This window comes from Myodes glareolus, chromosome 23 (assembly GCF_982192425.1).
Source record: "Myodes glareolus chromosome 23, mMyoGla1.1, whole genome shotgun sequence".
NCBI classification, from domain to species: domain Eukaryota; kingdom Metazoa; phylum Chordata; class Mammalia; order Rodentia; family Cricetidae; genus Myodes; species Myodes glareolus.
In genome coordinates, this window is record NC_142048.1 from 4710877 (window position 1) to 4730511 (window position 19635).

The following is a 19635-nucleotide window of genomic DNA, read 5'->3' on the forward strand; positions in this document are numbered from 1 at the left end:
GGTGACATCACGCTACATCCGGAACCCAGCCAGTGTTGATTCGGTATTGGTCGCCTCGTGTGACTCTTCCCGCCCCTCTTCATTGCTTCCGTTTCCGGTTCCGGCGCCCTCCTATGCTGTAAGGATGATCGGAGACATCCTGCTGTTTGGGTAATGAGAGTGAGGGTGTCGGAGGCTGGAGAGTGGCAGTCGGACCGGGCGGGGGCGACCTTAGTGACCGTAACTATTTCTCCACAGGACGCTGCTGATGAACGCCGGGGCTGTTCTCAACTTTAAACTGTGAGTAGGCCGCGCTGGGCGGGGTAGGGATCCCACTCCCAGGCCCCACCCACGCCCTAGGTCACGGCTAGCCCCGCCCCGAGCGTGGTTCACGCCCCTCTCGTCCTCCCTCTAGCCACGCCTCCGTGCTGCCCACCAAGGCCTTGACGGTTAAAATCTGTACTCCCTAGGCCCAGAGATGGCTCAGAGGGTAAAGGCGCTGGTGCCAAGCCTGAGTACCTAAGTTCGATTCCCGGAGCCTGCATGGTAGAAGCTGAGAACCGACTCCTGGGGATTGTCCTTTGACCTCCACACAAATGCTGTATAGCATGGCACCCTCATTCCTCTCAGTCACAAATTAGTATTAAAGAAAAGATCTGCACCCTCTGTTCCTGGGGTGTTTTGCTTGCACCTCCAAAGAGCCTCATGCTCATCCCTCAAAAATGTCTTTCACCGGCGTTTGGGGCTACTCTGATTCCCCTGTCTGTCTCTGCACACCCAGCTGTGACGGCTAGGCTGGTTAGTAGTGTCCCTGAGTGAGGGTATCACTGCTTCAGGTCACACAGCAAGTCGGAGGTAGTTCTGACCTTCTGTGCTGGGTGACAGGGTCAGGAGACCCAGAGGTGTTTATGTTCCTGTAGGAAAAAGAAGGACACACAAGGCTTCGGGGAGGAGTCGAGGGAACCCAGCACAGGTAAGCATGGCTTCCTGCCATCTACACTTGCACGGTCTGATTGCTGGCCCTGTTCACTCTCACCACCCTGTGCTTTTCCATCTTCTTCCTTCTGTTGAGACACGGTCTTGTGGAGCTGCAGATAGCCTCCTAAGTGTTGGACCTGCAGGAGTTCCGTGCCCTGCTCATCACCTTCATTGCGTGCCCACCACAGTGCCAGCCAGAGGGTGTCACGGGGTGACAGGAGGGTGGCAGAGGCCCTTTGGGTGACCAGTGCTGTCATGGTGGAACAAAGCCTGAGGTTAGAAGGAGCAAGAGGCAAGAGTCAGGATTGGAAACTGGGTTTTCCTTTTCTTTTTTCTTCTTTTTTTGGAGGCACAGTCTCTTGTGTCCTGGGCTGGTGTAGGTTTTACTTGTAGCCTAAAATAGCCTCAAGCTCCTGGTCCTTTTGTCTCTACTTCCTGAGTGCTGGGGTTGCAGGTCCATGTCAACACTCCTGGTTTATCAGGTGCTGGAAATGGAACCCAGGGTTCAGTGCGTCCTGGGGAAGCCCATATACCTACTGACCCACCCACCTACCCTCCCACCCATTCACCTTCTCACCCACCTATCCTCCTACCCTCCCACCTAACTCTCTCACGCACCCACCTACCCTCCCACCTAACTCTCTCACCGACCTACCTGCCCACCTCCACCTCCACCTACCCTCTCAGCACTCACCTACCCACCCATCCACCTTCCCACACACCCGTCTACCCACCCACCCACCCACCCACCTACCCATCTGTCTATCTTGCCACCCTCCCACCCATCTGTCTACCCTCCCAGAAATGGTCAGACTGTGTATGACAGCATTGGAATAAAGGGCACCTGGACCCCATCTGGAGCCTCTGCCTTCTCCTGCATGCTGTCGCAGTGGCCTCCTCCAGCCACGTTCCTCCTGCCCTACCCTGTCCTGCACTCATGCCCTAGTGGCAGGATTTTACTTTGCCCGGTGTGTGAGGGAGTGCTCATGATATCATGCTCAGGACAACTGCGGAAGTCCATTCTCTTGTTCTGTCATGTGGGTCCCGGGCATCAAACTCAGGTCACTCTGTGGGGGTCTTCTTCCACCCGGTGCTAGGGACTGACCTCAGGCTTCAGGTTTGGTGGCATGTACCTTTACCCACTAAGCCGTCTCACCCGTGTGGCTGCATTTTTAAGAGCACATGAGCCAGGCCCTGGCCTATCATCCTAGCCATCCATTCATATAGGAGGATGTGTGCACAGGCTTACAGTTCAGGATTGGTCAGAGCACCCTCAGAAGGGCGGGGCCACGCATGTGCAGCAGTCAGCCCTTGCAGCTCCTCGGGTGGGGCCATGCGTGTGCAGCAGTCAGCCCTTGCAGCTCCTCGGGTGGGTCCCCTCTGCAGGAATGCACTTGCAGTCACTTCTCCTGTGCCTCGTTCCCTCAACACCTGAGCCTTCTCATTGGCTGCCCCAGAGGCTTGACAGACATGTGTCCCAGTTGTCCTGGAGCGTTTCTGGGCAGGTATACATGTCTTGTTTTCCCTGCGTGTCTGAACTGAGGAACCAGGGCCTGGCCCAGTCTCCCATCCTGTTTGTGAGGAGCTAAGTTTTTTTTTTTTGTTTTATGAGAAAAGTGCACGCGAACACGCACACACATGCACATCTGTGCTGTAGCTGATGTCTGGTCACCAGGTTGGCATGTGAACACCTTAACCCACTGAGCCACCCCGCCAGCCAGGTACAAGGGTTTGGGCTTTGCTCACTGGTGCTTTCTAAACATCCGAGAGGTAGACATCTCTCCTAGTGTCTCTGTCCCTGTCGCAGTGGTGCGGTACGCAGACTATACTGTAGACAGACAAATGGTGCTGCTGGCTGCTAAGCGGGTGCCATGGGAATGCCCACATGCAGTGAGAAGAGTAGGTAAAGGCCCTGTGCAGGACAAGGGTGGCAGGTGACTGCGAACGATTTCGACCTTGCATTGCTTGCCAAGTGTTCATGCACAGCCCTTGCCTGCAGGTACTGCCCTGGGATCACCCTATAGATCACCTAATCACCAGTTAGTTTGATTCTGGAGAAACAAGGAGGATGGTTGGCTTCAGACCTGGAAGAAGTTTCTAGAAGTCAGTCTCTAGGCTCACTTTGTTGTTTTGACTTTTTTTTTTTGAGGCAAGAGCTCACATAGCCCAGGATGCTCAAACTTGGCAAACATGGTGAGAGCTAGAGTTACAGACAGGTGCCACCATGCCTGAGTGTCATATTTGTGTCTCACATAATATGTTTTTTGCTATTTTCTCCCACTTGAAATGTGAAATTATTGCCGGGTCATAAAAACAGTGAGTTGGGTATGGTGGCACACACCTGTCTGCCCAGTGCTTGGAGAGAAGATTGAGGAGGATCAGGACCTCAAGGTCATCCTCAGTTACATAGTGAGTTCAAGGATAGCCTGGGCTACATGGTACTCTGTCTCCAAAAACAAAGCAAGACAAAACCCAGCTAAATCAGGACAGGTGATGGGCCTCTGAGGTCTCACTTGGTGGGGCTGAGCAGGCAGTGTGGAGGTAGTTCAGACTCCGAGCCACCCTCAGCCCTGTAGAGACCCAGTCTCAAAACCTGACCAGCAGAGGCTACTGAGATGGTCCAGCCAGCAAAGGCAGTTGTCACCAATCCTGATGGTGTGAGTTCAATCCCCAGGTTTCTCACCGTAGGAGAGAATTGACCTCTAGTCTGTCCTCTGACTTGAACATGCCTTACTATGTTTAAAAAAAAAAAAGTCAGCATTTTAGCTGGATGGTGGTGGCACGTGCCTTTAGTCTCAGCATTCGGGAGGCAGAAGCAGGCGGATCTCAGTGAGTTGAGACGAGCCTGGTTTACAGAGTGCGTTTCAGGACCACTCGTACTACACTGAGAAACCCTGTCTTGAAAAATCTAAATATTAAATGAAAAGTCAACATTTTAAAAAAGGAACAAAACAACCAAGTAAGCAAACAAGAGTGGTGGCAGGTGCTGGGTTTATGCTGTGCTGTGGACCCAGAGCTGACAAATTCTCAGTCTAGCAAACCTGGACCTGATAACTAGAGCCCACGTCTCAGGACAGACTCTTATTAGACAGACTTAAGTCACGTGCCTTTTCTAGCACCCCAGAGTCTTTAGGGATTGGTGATCCCCAGTGATTGTTCAGGAACTGCCACAGTTTGGGTAGCAGTGAGCAGGGTGACGGCCTTCTGAACCATGCTTTCTGGCTTTCCAGGAGACAACATCCGGGAGTTCTTACTGAGCCTGAGGTACTTCCGGATCTTCATCGCCCTGTGGAATGTGTTCATGATGCTCTGCATGATTGTGTGAGTCCCGCCCTGCTTTGTGCTCGTACACCTACTCCATTGGTGTTCCTGACACACTCACAGTGTGCCTGTGTGCGTGTGTGTTTAGTCAGAGGGCAGCTTGTGGGAGTCGGTTCTCTTCCCATCATGTGGGTCTAGGGAATCCAACTCAGTTGTCAGACTTGGCAGCAGGCACCCACTGATGCATCTTGCCAACCCCTGGTTGACTTGCGAGGGTGCTGGGTCTCTGCCAGGCTGCTTGTAACAAGGTTGGAGTGTGGGCTCCAGGTCCCACCTGTCCATGTTTGTCCCATTCCTGCTGCTTGTGTTAACCTATACTGGGTGGTAGCTCCCATGTCCAGGAGGCTGTGGACTCCTTTCTCAAAGGCCTTGGTAGAAGCCAGCAGGAATGGTCACATTTGGCTTCTGTTTTATGGCCACTCTCTTAGATTTGATTTATTTATTTGGTTTTTTTAAAGACAATCTCACTGTGTAGCCCTGGCTGACCTGGAACTCTCTCTGTAGACCAGGCTGGCCTGGAACTCACAGAGATCCACCTAGCTTCTGCTTCCTAAGTGCTAGGATTAAAGGAATATGCCATAATGTCTGGCATGATTTTAATTAATTTGGGGGAATGAAGTCTGACTGTGTAGGCCAGGATGCCCTCAAACTTGATAGCTCTGCCACAGACTTGTGGGTCCTAGGACCCTGAGGTGATTTCTTTTTTTAAGATTTATTTATTTATTATGTATACAGTGTTCTGTCTGTCTAAGTACTTGCTGGCCAGAAGAGGGCACCAGATTTCATTACAGATGGCTGTGAGCCACCATGTGGTTGCTGGGAATTGAACTCAGGACCTCTGGAAGAGCAGTCAGTGCTCTTAACCTCTGAGCCATCTCTCCAGTCCCCCCTGAGGTGATTTTTGTAGATAGTGCAGTAGGGATCTGAATCGGCCCCTGGCAGACAGGCCGCAGTGTGAAATGTGAGTATGGGGGGGTGGGGTGCACATGTTACACAGTGCACGTGTGCAGATCAGAGGAGAGCTTACAGGAGTTGGTTCTTGCCTTCCACCATGTTCTGTGGCTCAAACTCGAGCCATCAGGTTTGACAGTAAGCACCTTTACTGATGAGACCTCCCGAAGTGATTCTAGGTGATGATCGTGGAATGTAACCCCCAACAGTGTGCTCGAGATAGTGCCTTGCTGTGTAGCTCAGGCTAGCCAGTTACTTGCTGTGTAGCCCAGGCTGGTCTTGAGTGTGTACCTGCTTGGCCTCCAGAGTGCTGGGATAGTCAGCATACATTCCCACAGCCAACGACGTACTAGGATTTTACGGCAGCCACTTCCTGTCCTCATGGCCGTTTTCCTCCCTGACTTTTCCAGACTGTTCGGCTCCTGAGAACCCAGAGCTCACTGGCTGACTGTCTAGGCTCCGTTTCTGCTTCTGATGATTTCAAGAACGTTTCTCACCGGAAATCCAGGGACTTTCCCAGAAGTCTCAAGTTCATCTGGGTGGAGAAGGCCCACTTCCCAGCCACCTGACCCTCATCAGCCATGGTTCCACCTCTGCTCTGGGATTTCAGGACAGTCATGCTCCCGTAGGAGAAAGACACACCTAATCTTTCATTTGTCTTGGCATCCCACCTCTCCCAGCATCTCAGAAGCCTGTCCTGGCTGCTGGGTTGACTTGTTAGGGGTTGATTTGGTTTGATTTTTATGGATTGTTCTTAATCAGTGTGATCATGAACTGGGGCAGGGCTGGCCATGACAGGGAGTACCTGCTTTTGCACTGCAGGGCCATGCTGAGGCCAGCGAAGTCTTGCTTCCAGATGCTCCCCCTAACCCCATGACAGGGTCCACTTGGGGCGGCTGAAGTCACCCCAGGACTTGAAAGAGTCAGTCCTGTCTCAAGGATCCTCTTTAGACCCTAAGCTGATAGCCTGTAGGGCCTGGGTGACATGTTTGGCTTCTCTGGAAGAGTTGCTGGTGGTAACATGCAGACACCTTTCTGTACTTTGAAGCTGATTGTTAATAAAGTGACTTTGGGGCCACCTCTCCATCACTGCTTGGTGGCCATGACATTATTGCTTGTGATATTGGCAGTATACTCCGAAGGCTCATGTTCCGAGTCTCTTTGAGTGAGGTGAGCTCAATGCTGAAACGCAGGAGGCCGCCATGCCATCAGTGCTGAGATGAGGGACCGGCTAAGATGCTAAGAGAAGGTTTTTGAGGGCAGCCGCAGCTGGCTTGCTAGGGGAGTTTTCATTTTGGTTTGTTTTTGTTGATTTTTTTTTCTTTTCTTTGGTTTGGTTTTTTGAGGCAAGGCTTCTCTATGTAGCCCTGAGTGTCCCTGAACTCTGTAGACCAGGCTGGCCTCAGATTCACAGAGATCTGTCTGCTTCTGACTCCCAAGTGCTGTGATTAAAGGCATGCTCCACCATAGCCCTGCTGTTTTTGTCTTCTGCATATTGTTCTGTTTTATGTGTATAGGTATTTTGCCTGCGCGCATGTCTGCACCATGTGCATGCTGTGGATTTAGAGCCAGATGGGAGCGGCCATGTGGGTGCTGGGTCTTTTGAGAGTGACCAGGGCTCTTAACCACTGAGCCCTCTCTCTTGCTCCTCTTTTTGGCTGTTTTTAAACAGGGTCTCAAGTACCCCAGGCTAGTTCAGGCTCCCTGTGGCTGAGGATGACCGTGAGTGCTGGGATGAGATCCCAATTGTGTACCACCATGTCAGGTTTTTTGTTTTTTGTTTTTGTCTTGAGACTGTCTTGATGCGGTCTGTGCTGGTTTAGAACCTTGAATCCCCCTACCTCAACCCATTTCAAGCTGGGATCACAAGTGTGCACCACTGAACCTAGCCATAATAGCACTTTACAGCAGAATGCTCCTGCGAGTGGAGGAGAGTCTGATGATGTCACTGAACCAGGTCAGATTGAAGCTCAGGGTTGCACAACTGCTGCAAGCATTGCCATCGATTGCGTCCTTTCCACCCTTAGCGTGCCTGACCTCTTCACTCTATTATCAGAACCAAGACTCATGTCGCTGTTGGCTGATGCCCCAGCCTTGTGTAGCCTGGATGCCTTTCTGCCTTCCTCTGCATAGGACCATGGTTTCGGGGAAACAAGGCTTCCGTTCATTCTGGAGAGGAATTGTGCTGTCACAGAGTTTGCATTCCGTTGTATTTTCTTCTAGAGAACTATTATCTCATTGTTAAGTTCGGATAAGTGTTTCTGATACACTGGGAAACCAAGAAATAAACAATCAAACAGGTAATGGAAACAGTTCAAGAATTGAAAACTGGAATGGAGGCAATGAAGAAAACACAAAACGAGGGCTGGCTGGATATGGAAAATCTAGGTAAACGAACAGAGACTACAGAATCAAGCATAATCAATAGGATACAAGAGATGGAAGAACGAATCTCAGAGTCTGAAGATACCATAGAGAAAATAAATGCTCTGATCAAAGAAAATAGCAAATCCAAAAAATTCTCATCACAAAACATTCAAGAAATCTGGGACACAATAAAAAGACCAAATCTAAGAATAATAGGGGTAGAAGAAGAAGAATTACAGCTCAACGGCCCAGAAAATATATTCAACAGAATTATAGAAGAAAACTTTTCCAACCTAAAGAAAGATATTCCTATGAAGGTTCAAGAAGCATACAGAACACTGAATAAACTGGATCAAAAAAAATCCCCTCACCATATAATAATCAAAACACAAAACATGCAGAATAAAGAAAGAATATTAAGAGCTGCAAAGGAAAAAGGTCAAGTAACTTATAAAGGTAAAACTATCAGACTTATACCTGACTTCTTTTTGGAAACCATAGAAACCAGAAGGTCCTGGATAGAGGTACTGCAGAAACTAAGAGACCATGGATGCAAGCCACTACTATACCCAGCCAAGCTTTCGTTCACTATCAATGGAGAAAACAAAATATTCCAGGATAAAAAAAATTTAAACAATACATAGCCACAAGTCCAGCCTTACAGAAAGTAATAGAAGGAAAATCACAACCCAAGGAATCCAACAATGCCCACAATAACTCAGATATATAGCGACCCTTCACCAGCACAACTCAAAGAAGGGAATCACACAAACTCTACTAACAACAACAACAAAATAACCGGAGTTAACAACCACTTGTCATTAATATCACTTAATATTAATGGACTCAATTCATCTATAAAAAGTCACATGCTAAGTGATTGGATACAAAAACAAGATCCAACATTCTGCTGTTTACAAGAAACACACCTCACCCACAAAGACAGACATCTACTCAGAGTAAAGGGTTGGGAAAAGTTTTTTCAAGCAAATGGACCTAGAAACAAGCAGGTGTGGCCATACTAATTTCTAACAACATTGACTTCAAACTAAAATCAATCAGAAGAGATGGTGATGGACATTTTATACTCTTAACAGGAACAATTCATCAGGATGATGTCTCAATCCTGAATATCTATGCCCCTAATAGAAAAGCACCCACTTAAGTAAAAGAAACATTACTACAACTCAAGGCACACATCAAACCACACACACTAATAGTAGGAGACTTCAGCACACCTCTCTAACCAATGGACAGGTCAATCAGACAGAAACCTAACAGAGAAATAAGAGAACTAATGGAAGTAATGAATCAAATGGACTTAACAGACATCTATAGAACATTCCACCCAAATAGGAAAGAATATACCTTCTCAGCATCTCATGGAACCTTCTCGAAAATTGACCACATACTTGGTAACAAAGCAAACTTCCACAGATACAAAAAAAATGTTAATAACCTCCTGTGTCTTGTCATATCACCATAGAATAAAGTTAGAATTTAACAATAATTCTACCCCCAAAAGCCTACAAATTCATGGAAACTGAACAGTCAACTACTGAACCACCCCTTGGTCAGGGAAGAAATAAAGAAAGAAATTAAAGTCTTCCTTGAAGTCAACGAAAATAAAGACACAACATACCCAAACCTATGGGACACTATGAAAGCATTGCTAAGAGGAAAGTTTATAGCTCTAAGTGCCCACATTAAAAAATGGAAAAACTCACATTAGAGACTTAACAGCACAGCTGAAAACTCTAGAAAAAAAAGAAGCAGATTCACCCAGGAGGAGTAGAAGACTGGAAATAATCAAACTGAGGGCTGAAATCAACAAAATAGAAACACAGAAAATAATCCACAGAATCAATGAAACAAAGAGTTGGTTCTTTGAGAAAGTCAACAAGATTGACAAACCTTTTTCCAAACTAATCAAAAGGCAGAGAGAGAACATGCAAATTAACAAGATCAGAAATGAAAAGGGGGACATAACAGACACTGAGGAAATTCAGAGAATCATTAGGTCTTGCTACAAAAGCCTGTATGCAACAAAATTGGAAAATGTAAAAGAAATGGACTTGTTTTTAGATAAGTACCATTTACCAAAATTAAATCAAGACCAGGTGAACAATTTAAATAGGCCTAGAAATCATGAGGAAATAGAAGCTGTCATAAAAAACCTCCCAACCAAAAAAAAGCCCAGGACCTGATGGTTTTAATGCAGAATTTTATCAGAACTTCCAAGAAGAGCTGATACCTATATTCCTCAATGTATTTCACTAATAGAATCAGAAGAGTCATTGCCAAACTCTTTTTATGAAGCTACAGTCACCCTGATTCCAAAACCACACAAAGACCCAACCAAGAAAGAGAATTACAGGCCAATGTTACTCATGAACATCGATGCAAAAATTCTCAATTAAATTCTGGCAAACAGAATCCAGGAACACATTAGAAAAATTATCCATTACGATCAAGTAGGCTTCATCCTAGAGATGCAGGGCTGGTTCAACATATAAAAATCTATCAATGTAATCCATCATATAAATAAACTGAAAGAAAAAAACGTATGATCATTTCATTAGATGCGGAAAAATCATTCAACAAAATTCAACACCCCTTTATGATACAGGTTTTGGAGAGGTTAGGGATACAAGGATCATACCTAAATATAAAAGCAGTATATAGCAAGCCAACAGCTAATATCAAATTATATAGAGAGAAACTCAAAGCCATTTCACTAAAATCAGTAACAAGACAAGGCTGTCCACTTGTCCACTCTCATCATATCTCTTCAACATAGTTCTTGAAGTTCTAGCAATAGCAATAAGACAACATAAGGAGATCAAGGGGATTCTAATTGGAAATGAAGAAGTTAAACTCTCATTATTTGCAGATGGTATGATAGTGTACATTAGTGACCCCCAAACCTCTTCCAAAGAACTCCTACAGCTGATAAATAACTTCAGTCATGTGGCAGGTTACAAGATCAACTCCAAAAAATCAGTTGCCTTCATTTACACAAAGTATAGGGAAGCAGAGAGGGAAATCAGAGACACTTCACCTTTCACGATAGCCACAAATAGCATAAACTGTCTTGGGGTAACTCTAACCAAGGAAGTGAAAGATCTATTTGACAAGAACTTTAAGGCATTGAAGATAGAAATTGAAGAGGTCACCAGAAAATGGAAAGACCTCCCTTGCTCTTGGATGTGTAGGATCAACATAGTAAAAATGGCAATTCTACCAAAGGCAATCTATAAATTCAATGGAATCCCCATTAAAATCCCAACAAAATTCTTCACAGACCTTGAGAGAACAATAATCAACTTCATAGGGAAAAACAAAAAACCCAGGATAGCCAAAACAATCTTATACAATAAAGAAACTTCTGGAGGCATTACCATCTCTGACTTCAAACTCTATTACAGAGCTACAGTAATGAAAACAGCTTGGTACTGGCATAAAAACAGAGAAGTCAACCAATGGAATCGAATAGAAGACCAGGATATTAACCCACAAACATATGAACACCTGATTTTCGACAAAGGAGCTAAAAGTATATAATGGAAGAAAGAAAGCATCTTCAACAAATGGTGTTGGCATAACTGGATGTCACCCTGTAAAAGAATGAAAATAGATCCATATCTATCACCATGCACAAAACTCAAGTTCAAATGGATTGAGGTCTTTAGACCTCAATATCAATTTGAACACACTGAACCTGATAGAAGAGAATATGGGAAGTAGTCTACAACATATGGGCACAGGAGACCACTTCCTAATTATAACCCCAGTAGCACAGACAATAAGGGCAACATTGACTAAATGGGACCTCCTAAAACTGAAGCTTCTGTAAAGCAAAGGACACTGTCATTAAGACAAAAAGGCAACCTACTGATTGGAAGAAGATCTTCACCAATCCTGCAACAGACAAAGGTCTGATCTCCAAAACATATAAAGAATTCACGAAAGTAGACTTTAAAATGCTAATTAACCCAATTAAAAAATGGGGTACTGAACTTAACAGAGAATTCTCAACAGAAGAAGTTCAAATGGCCAAAAGACACTTAAGGTCATGCTCAACCTCCTTAGTGATCAGGGAAATGCATATCAAAACAACATTGAGATACCATCTTACACCTGTCAGAATGGCTAAAATCAAAAACACCACTGAAAGCCTTGGCTGGAGAGGATGTGGAATATGGGGAACACTCATCAATTGCTGGTGGGAATGCAAATTTGTGCAACCACTTTGGAAATCAGTGTGGCGGTTTCTCAGGAAATTCGTGATCAACCTACCCCAGGATCCAGCAATACCATTCTTGAGAATATACCCAAGAGATACCCTATCATGCTACAAAATCATTTGTTCAACTATGTTGATAGCAGCATTATTTGTAATATCCAGAACCTGGAAACAACCTAGATACCCCTCAATAGAAGAATGGATAAAGAAAGTGTGGAATATATATGCATTAGAGTACTACCCAGCGGTAAAAAAAAAAATGACATCTTGAATTTTGCATCTAAATGGATGGAAATCAAAAACACTATCCTGAGTGAGGTAACCCAGACCCAAAAAGATGAATATGGTATGTACTCACTCATTAGTGGACTCAAGACATTAATAAAGGAAATTGAGCCTATAATTCTTGATCCTAGAGATGCTAAATAGGGAGGTGAATCCAAAGAGAAACATGTAGTTATCCTCTTGGATATTGGAAGTAGAGAAGATTGCTAGTCAGTAATTGGGAGATTGGGGGTGGGGGTGGGATGGGGGTAAAGGAAGATGGGTAGAGAGAAGTTAGAAGGGGAGGATGGGGAGAACTTGGGGGAATGGGATGGTTAGGGTGGAGGAAGGGTGGATATGGGAGCAGGGAAGTATAGATCTTAATTAAGGGGGGCATTTTAGGGTTGGCAAGAGACTGGACGCTAGAGGGGTTCCCAGGTGTCCAAGGAGATATCCCCAGCTTGTTCCTTGAGCAGCTGAGGAGAGGGCACCTGAACTGGCCATATCCTATAAGCACACTGATCAATATCTTGCATATCACTTTAGAACCCTCATCTGGCGATGGATGGAGATAGAGACAGAGACCTGCATTGGAGCACTTGACTGAGCTTCCAAGGTCCAAATGAGGAGCAGAAGGAGAGAGAACATGAGCAAGGAAGTCAGGACCACGAGGGGTGCGCCCACCCACTGTGATGATGGGTCTGATCTAATGGGAACTCACCAAGGCCAGCTGGTAAGATTGCCATTTTTATTTTGTTGATCCAACCTATCCGAGAACATGGGAGATCTTTCCATTTTCTGGTATCTTCTTTAATTTGTTTCTTCAAAGACTTAAATTTCTTCTCTTTCATTTCTTTGGTTAGTGTTACCCCATGATATTTTATGTTATTTGTGTGTTTTGTGAATGGTTATGTTTCTCTGATTTCTTTCTAAGCTTCTTTATCATTTGTACATAGGATGGTTACTGATTTTTTTGACTTGATCTTGTATCTTGCCGTATTATTGAAGGTATTTATTCGCTGTAGGAGTTCCCTAGTAGCGTTTTTGGATCACTTATGTATACTATCATATCATCTGCAAATAGCTAAGTTTGACTTCTTCCTTTACAATTTGAATCCCCCTTTTTTCCCTTTTGTTTTCTTATTTCTCTAGCCAGAACTTCAAGAACTATGTTGAAAAGATATGGACAGAGTGGAAAGCATTGTCTTGTTCCTGATTTTAGTGGAATTGCTTTGAGTTTCTCTCCATTTAATTTGATATTGGCTGCTGGTTTGTTTTATATTGCTTTTTGTATGTTTAGGTATGTTCCTTGTACCTATGATCTCTCTGAGACTTTTATCATGAATGGGTGTTGGATTTTGTTGAATTTTTTCCAACATCTAACAAGATAATCATATATGTTATTTTTCAGTTTATTTATAGGGTGGATTACATTAATGGGTTTTTTTTGTATGTTGAACCATCTCTGCATCTCTGAGATGAAACTGTCTTGGTCATGGTGGATGATATTTGATATGTTCTTGGATTTAGTTTTGCCAGTATTTTATTGAGTATTTTTGCATCAATGTTCATGAATGAGACTGGTCTGTAATTCTTTTTCTTGGTTGAGTCTCTGGGTCCTCCATACAGTGCAAAACCTTAGCCATTCCTCCAATGCCCCCATTTATCTAGCCAGCAAGCAAGTGAGTTTCCTGCAAGTAAGCTGCTCCAATACTCCCATCCCATCCACTGGACCCTGAAAGCTACAAGTCTTACTCTGCCCCTAAACCTTCCAATCCCTCCTGAAACCTCAAGGGAACTCTGAAACACAACCTGCTACTACACAGAGAGGACCACGAGGTAAGTCACCACCTACCCAGAGGGACACCCCACTCTCTAGGCCCTTCATAGCAGGGCAAAACCCTGGGCCCTACCCCACCTGCATCAGCTTCTCTAGCCAGACAGCAGGTGAGTTTCCTGCAGGTAGGCTGACCTATCACCCTCATCCCATCCATCAGACACTGAAAACTACAAGTCCACTTTCACCCCAAACCCTCCAACTCCCCAGCAACCTTAGAGGAACACCGAGGCACAGTTGCAACTACACAGAGAGGACCAAGAGAGAAGATCAAGAATGGAACTCTGAAGCACAAACTGTGACTGCACAGAGTGAACCAAGAGTGCAGACCAAAAGAGCAGACCAAGAGACAGGGCCAAAGACCTCAGTGGCTCCCTGAGATACAGACAGTGACAGTACAGAGCAGACCAAGAACAGTTCCCAAAGACACAGACGGTCACTGCAAGGATTAAACCACGAGATAAAGACACTGCCAGCACCAATTGAAGGAAGAGATGGGTAGATGCCAATGCAAGAATTCATCCAACAACCTAAACAGCAACATGGTAATACCAGAACCTGGTGGTTATACAACAGGAAGACTTGATCATCCTAACCCAGAAGAAGCAGAAGAAAATGATTTTAAATATAACTTTGTGAAGATAATAGAGACCTTTAAAGAGGAAATGAAAATTTCCCTTAGAGATATGAAGAAAAAGGCAAACAAAAACTTTTTCTATTGTATAATTTTAGGTTAATTGTATAATCAGGTGTCCATAGGTGTGCGGACTGATTAAGAGATGTCCTACTTGCTCTTTCTATAACCAAACACTGTTGCCTGCAGCGAGTTACCCAAAGGGTACTCAAAGGAATGAGATCTGGCAGATGGATGTGTTCTACTTTGATGATTTTGGAAAAGTAAATAATGTACACCACACCATTGACACTTATTCCTGTTTTCAGTGGGAAACTGCTTTGAGCTCAGAAAAGGCTGATTCTTTAATCAAATATTTATTAGAAGTTATGGCCATCGTGGGTATACCTACACAAATAAAAACAGATAATAGTCCAGCATATATCTGTAAGAAAATGAAATAGTATATTGCTTATTATAATATAAAGCATATTACAGGTATACCAAACACTCCTACATGTCAGGCAGTTATAGAAAGATAAAATTGAACAATAAAGGATATGGTAAACAAATAGAAGTGATGAAAAATACTCCCAGAAATAGATTGCATAATGTATTATTTACCTTGAATTTTCTTCATGCTAATGACAAAGGAACAATGGCAGCAGAGAGACATTGGATAATAGAAAAAACTTCTGAATGAAATCAGCCGGTATATTTCAAGGATGTGTTGACGTGAGAATGTAAACCAGGAGATATGGTATGTTGGGGAAGAGGTTTCACTCTTATTTCCACAGGAGAAGAAAAGTTATGGATATCATCAAAATTAATAAAGATTTAGTTTGAAAAAGAGAAACCACTGAGAAAGAGAAATGACAACCCATCCATACAGGTGACAACCAATCAGGAGGTAAGGAAATCTCACAAAGATTGGGGCAGGGATCTGCTCTTGTCTTTGCAGGAAAATACTTGATTTCACAGAGTCAAGAGATCCTGGACATTTGGATGCCTAACTTAGGGTTCTGTTGACATGAGACACAATTGCTCCTGGCATCACCAATCTATTCCTGAGAGACTGTTGACCACCAAAGACACTCTATATTTGGAGCTTGTTTTCTTCTGGCAAAACTGGCCTTTGGGCAAGGAATTGCCCATGCCTCAACCACTGACAAAATGCTTGATGTCTGTACAGGACAAGCAGGATACAAGAAAAAGAAGCTGTCAAACCTTGTCAAGAAAGGGTAAGACAGTTTTGAAATTTTTCCTGCCTCTTAAAATGGCCTTAACCAAAGTTGGTTGCTTCAACATTGCAAATAAGACTTTAGGTGATTGCCCAGGTAGCCAGTTGTCTCTGTCATTTGTTCCACATTTTGGAAGTTGCTTGATTGTACTTTCTGTTTCCTCAAGTAAAATTATTTTCCTTCTCGGGGCTTCGATGGGTTTGAAGACTAGATAGTCTTAGTTACTTTCTTCTCATGACTTGGCCAAGCTATTTCTAATACAAGACTTAGACTCCTTAGGATAGGATAATCATTGAAACTTTTAACATATGTTTCTTGCTTGATATTGTTCATGCTGGTTGCAGTTCTAATTTTTTACTTGATATTTGTTCTTATTGTGTATAGTTTTGTATTAGGCTTAGAACTCTCATATTTAGACAAAGGGGCAAATTTTGGAGATTTTTTAATCTTATCCAATAAACTTACAACTCTTGAGGTACAGGATGTTCACATAATTGTCTTACAAATCTTGAGATAAGGTTTGTAACTTAGGAAAAGTTTTAGGCAATTAAATGAAATCAATAGTCAAAATATTTTTTGGCTGTTTTGCTTTACTCTTCTCCGTGTCACAGAGTCAGGTGCTTGTCTGACACAGGACAGAGAGGAAAGTTTTAAATAAGCATGCATGGGTCTAGAGATGGGCAAGTCTTATGTAACTCCAGAGCCAGCTTTTATTAAATTAATTAACTTATTTATTCTCTCATATATAATGTGTCACCTGCTGTTTCCCCTCTTCCTCTCCTCCCAATCCATTCCCCCTACACGCACTTCTCTTTTCCCACTCAACACTGTGGGATCCACACTCTTCATGACATGGAAGTTATAATGCAAGCAGTGAGGGATGAGGAAGGGAGCAGCCCTGTACCAGCACTCCTCCCAGTGGGCCCAGGGCCCGGGATGTGCTGCATCTCTGCCCAGTCCTCTTGTTATAGTGCATTTCTACTTCCCGTCTACCTGTCTTAGTATATGTTATACAGAACCTACTTAACATTCCTTAAAGCAGTATGGCTGGAGACTTACTTCTAGATCATGGCCAACAAGGGCAGTTGTATTACTGCAAAATTTACTCCGGGGTGGCTTATGAAAGCTCCATCCACCAAGGTTCCTGGATGAGTAGCAGATGTCTTGGAGGCCAGTGTCTGCCTCTTCAGCATTTGTTGGTGTTGATCTAACATTAGGAAAGGGTGTTGTGAACATTGTTTCAAGAGATGCCCGAGTCTTCTAAGTTCACCTTTTGAGTGTTAAACACCCTCTTTATGAGAAAATGATGAATTAGGAACAAGCCCCTTCACAACACTCCATCCTTCTCCCAGTTCTAACAGATTTTACCCTGACCATTTTTTTTTTACTTCCACCCTAACTTTGTAGCTATATCCCTATGAATATCTGGAGACTTTTAGCTGGAAGACCAACACCTTTTATGGTTTTCTCTGCTCAAAAGCCTCTTGAAACTTTTAAATTCCAATCCCAACTGCCCCTCTCTATGTAAGTTTATTAATGGGTGAGGGCTATGTATGAAAAACCCCACTACTTCAGAAGTTCTGAACCTCTTGTACATTCACAAGTGTCGAACTATATTACTTCCTCAGTAATATGCAATGTTTCTAAGATCTCGGTGGCTGAGCAGGTGGATCTCTGTGAGTTCAACATCAGCTTGGTCTAAAAGAGCAAGTTCCAGGACAGCTAGGACTATTACACACAGAAACCCTATCTCAAAAAACCCAAATTAGAGGACTGACCAGTCACCTGGTACAGAGACAGTGAACTCCACTGCAAAGGTACAGGGGAGAAACCGCTAAGGAAGTTAGTCAGTGCCAGAGACCACTGAGCGTCCTGAGGGTCCAGGTGTAAATCTGAGACCTTCAAGAGAGCAGACCTAAGGCAGAACCCCTGTGGTTTGGGGTCATGGGTCTAGGACCTCCCAGGAACTAGGCCTGAGCCAGGACCTCTGCCAGTCTTGGCATGAATCTGGGACCTCCGACGCAGCAGGCAGGAACCAGAGATCTCTGCTGGGCCAGGCATGACTCTGGGACCTCAGAGAGAGTAGGCATAGCCAGAACCTCTGTCGTTCCGGGCATTGGTCTGGGTCATCAAAGGGAATAGGCAGGAACCTAGAACTTCTGCAGGTCCAAGCATAAGCCTGGGACCTCTGAGGGAGTAAGCCTGAGCCAGGTCCTCTGCAGTTCTGGGTGCACGCGTGTCTGGGAACTCCTAGGCAGTAGACCAGAGCCAGAAAACTTTGCAGGACAAATACCTAGTCAGGGACTTCTGCAGGAGGGGATCAAGACCAGGATTTACAGAAACAGGTCAAAGCCAGTAACCTAGGCCAAAGTAGGCCAGAGTCACAAACTCTACTAGAGCAGAGCAGAGCAAACCAAAGGAATCCAGAGCTATCTCCAGGAACATGGAGTAACCAATGGGGTAACTAGAACAATGGCATTATCTTGACCATGAGGAACAACCATCTGAGCTTTGGATTCACTGGCACTTAGAATATTAATCAACACAATCTCAGACCTATATCATACCTATTAGAGGAAAAGCTGAGTAGAAAATGTAAGAACACATTCAACACCACAAGAAGCAACATAACACCATCAAAACCTGAAGACCCTACAACAGCAAGACCTGAACAACCAAATATAGATGAAGCAGAAGAAAATGACCTAAAAGATAACTTCAAGAGAATGTTTGAAATTCTTAAAGAGGAAATGAGAAATTCCCTTAAAGAAATGGAGGAAAAGACAAACAAAAAAATGAAATACATTAGCAAATCCCTTAAAGAAAACCAAGGAAAGGAAATCAAACATATGAAAAAAAAACTATTCAAGACTTGAAAACTGAAATAGACACAATAAAAAAAAACATGCCCAGGGAATTAGAGAAACAGAAATCATGAGAAAATAATCAGGAACCACAAATGCAAGCATGAATAGCAGAATACAAGAAATGGAAGAGAGAATATCAAGCACTGAAGACACAATAGAAGAAATAGACTCATCAGTTAAAGAAAACATTAAATCTCATAAAAGCTTAACCCCAAATATTCAGAAAATATGGGACACAATAAAAAGGCCAAATCTAAGAATAATAGGTATAAAAGAAAGAAAAGTTCAACTCAAAAGCACAGAAAATATATTTAACAAAAGCATTCAAGAAAACTTTCCCAACCTAAAGAAAGATATGCCCATGAAGATTCAAGAAGCTTACAGAACAACAAATAGATTGGATCAACCACATAATAATCAAAACACTAAACATACAGAAAAAAGAAAGAATATTTAGAGCTGTAAAGGAAAAAGGCCAAGTAACATATAAAGGTAAACCTATCAGAATTACACCTGACTTCTCATTGGAGACAATGAAAGCCAGAAGGTCTGGTCAAGAGTTATGCAGACATTAAGAGACCAGGAATGCCAGCCCAGACTACTATACCCAGCAAAACTTTCAATCACCATAGAAGGACAAAACAAAATATTCCATGACAAAACTAGAATTCACCAATACCTAGCCAGAAACCCAGCCCTACACAAAAAACTAGAAGGAATACTTCAACCCAAGGAAGTTGGCTACGCCAACAAAAGCACAGACAATTGATGGTTTCATAGTAGCAAATCCTAAAGAAAGTAGGGAAAAATGCACAAATTAACATCACCAATAATGAAAACTAAATTAACAGGAGGTAGCAATCACTGGTCATTAATATCCCTTAATGTAAATGGTCTCAACTCACCTATAAAAAGGCACAGGCTAACAGATTGGATACGAAAACAGAATCCATCATTGTTCTGCATATAAG

General features: G+C 43.7%; 1 protein-coding gene and 1 long non-coding RNA gene across 4 annotated transcripts; both read left to right on the forward strand.

Annotated features, from left to right (window-relative positions):
• Positions 1-49: 49 nt before the first annotated feature.
• On the forward strand, positions 50-6318 carry LOC148118285 (small integral membrane protein 7). Of its 2 annotated transcripts, XM_087900975.1 has the most exons (5): positions 50-150; positions 238-279; positions 900-952; positions 4188-4278; positions 5640-5802. In XM_087900975.1, exons 1-5 carry the CDS (start codon positions 125-127, stop codon positions 5653-5655), a joined length of 228 nt encoding a protein of 75 aa, XP_087757101.1. In that variant the 5' UTR covers positions 50-124; the 3' UTR covers positions 5656-5802. The 2 variants fall into 2 exon arrangements, with proteins under 2 accessions (XP_087757101.1, XP_087757100.1); XM_087900974.1 differs by lacking the exon at positions 900-952 and having other exon boundaries at positions 57-150; positions 5640-6318.
• A 6134-nt stretch (positions 6319-12452) lies between these two features.
• On the forward strand, positions 12453-16369 carry LOC148118286 (uncharacterized). Of its 2 annotated transcripts, XR_015736187.1 has the most exons (3): positions 12453-12839; positions 13778-13945; positions 14104-16369. It is a non-coding gene; the product is annotated as an uncharacterized LOC148118286 (long non-coding RNA). The 2 variants fall into 2 exon arrangements; XR_015736186.1 differs by having other exon boundaries at positions 13778-16369.
• Positions 16370-19635: the final 3266 nt, after the last annotated feature.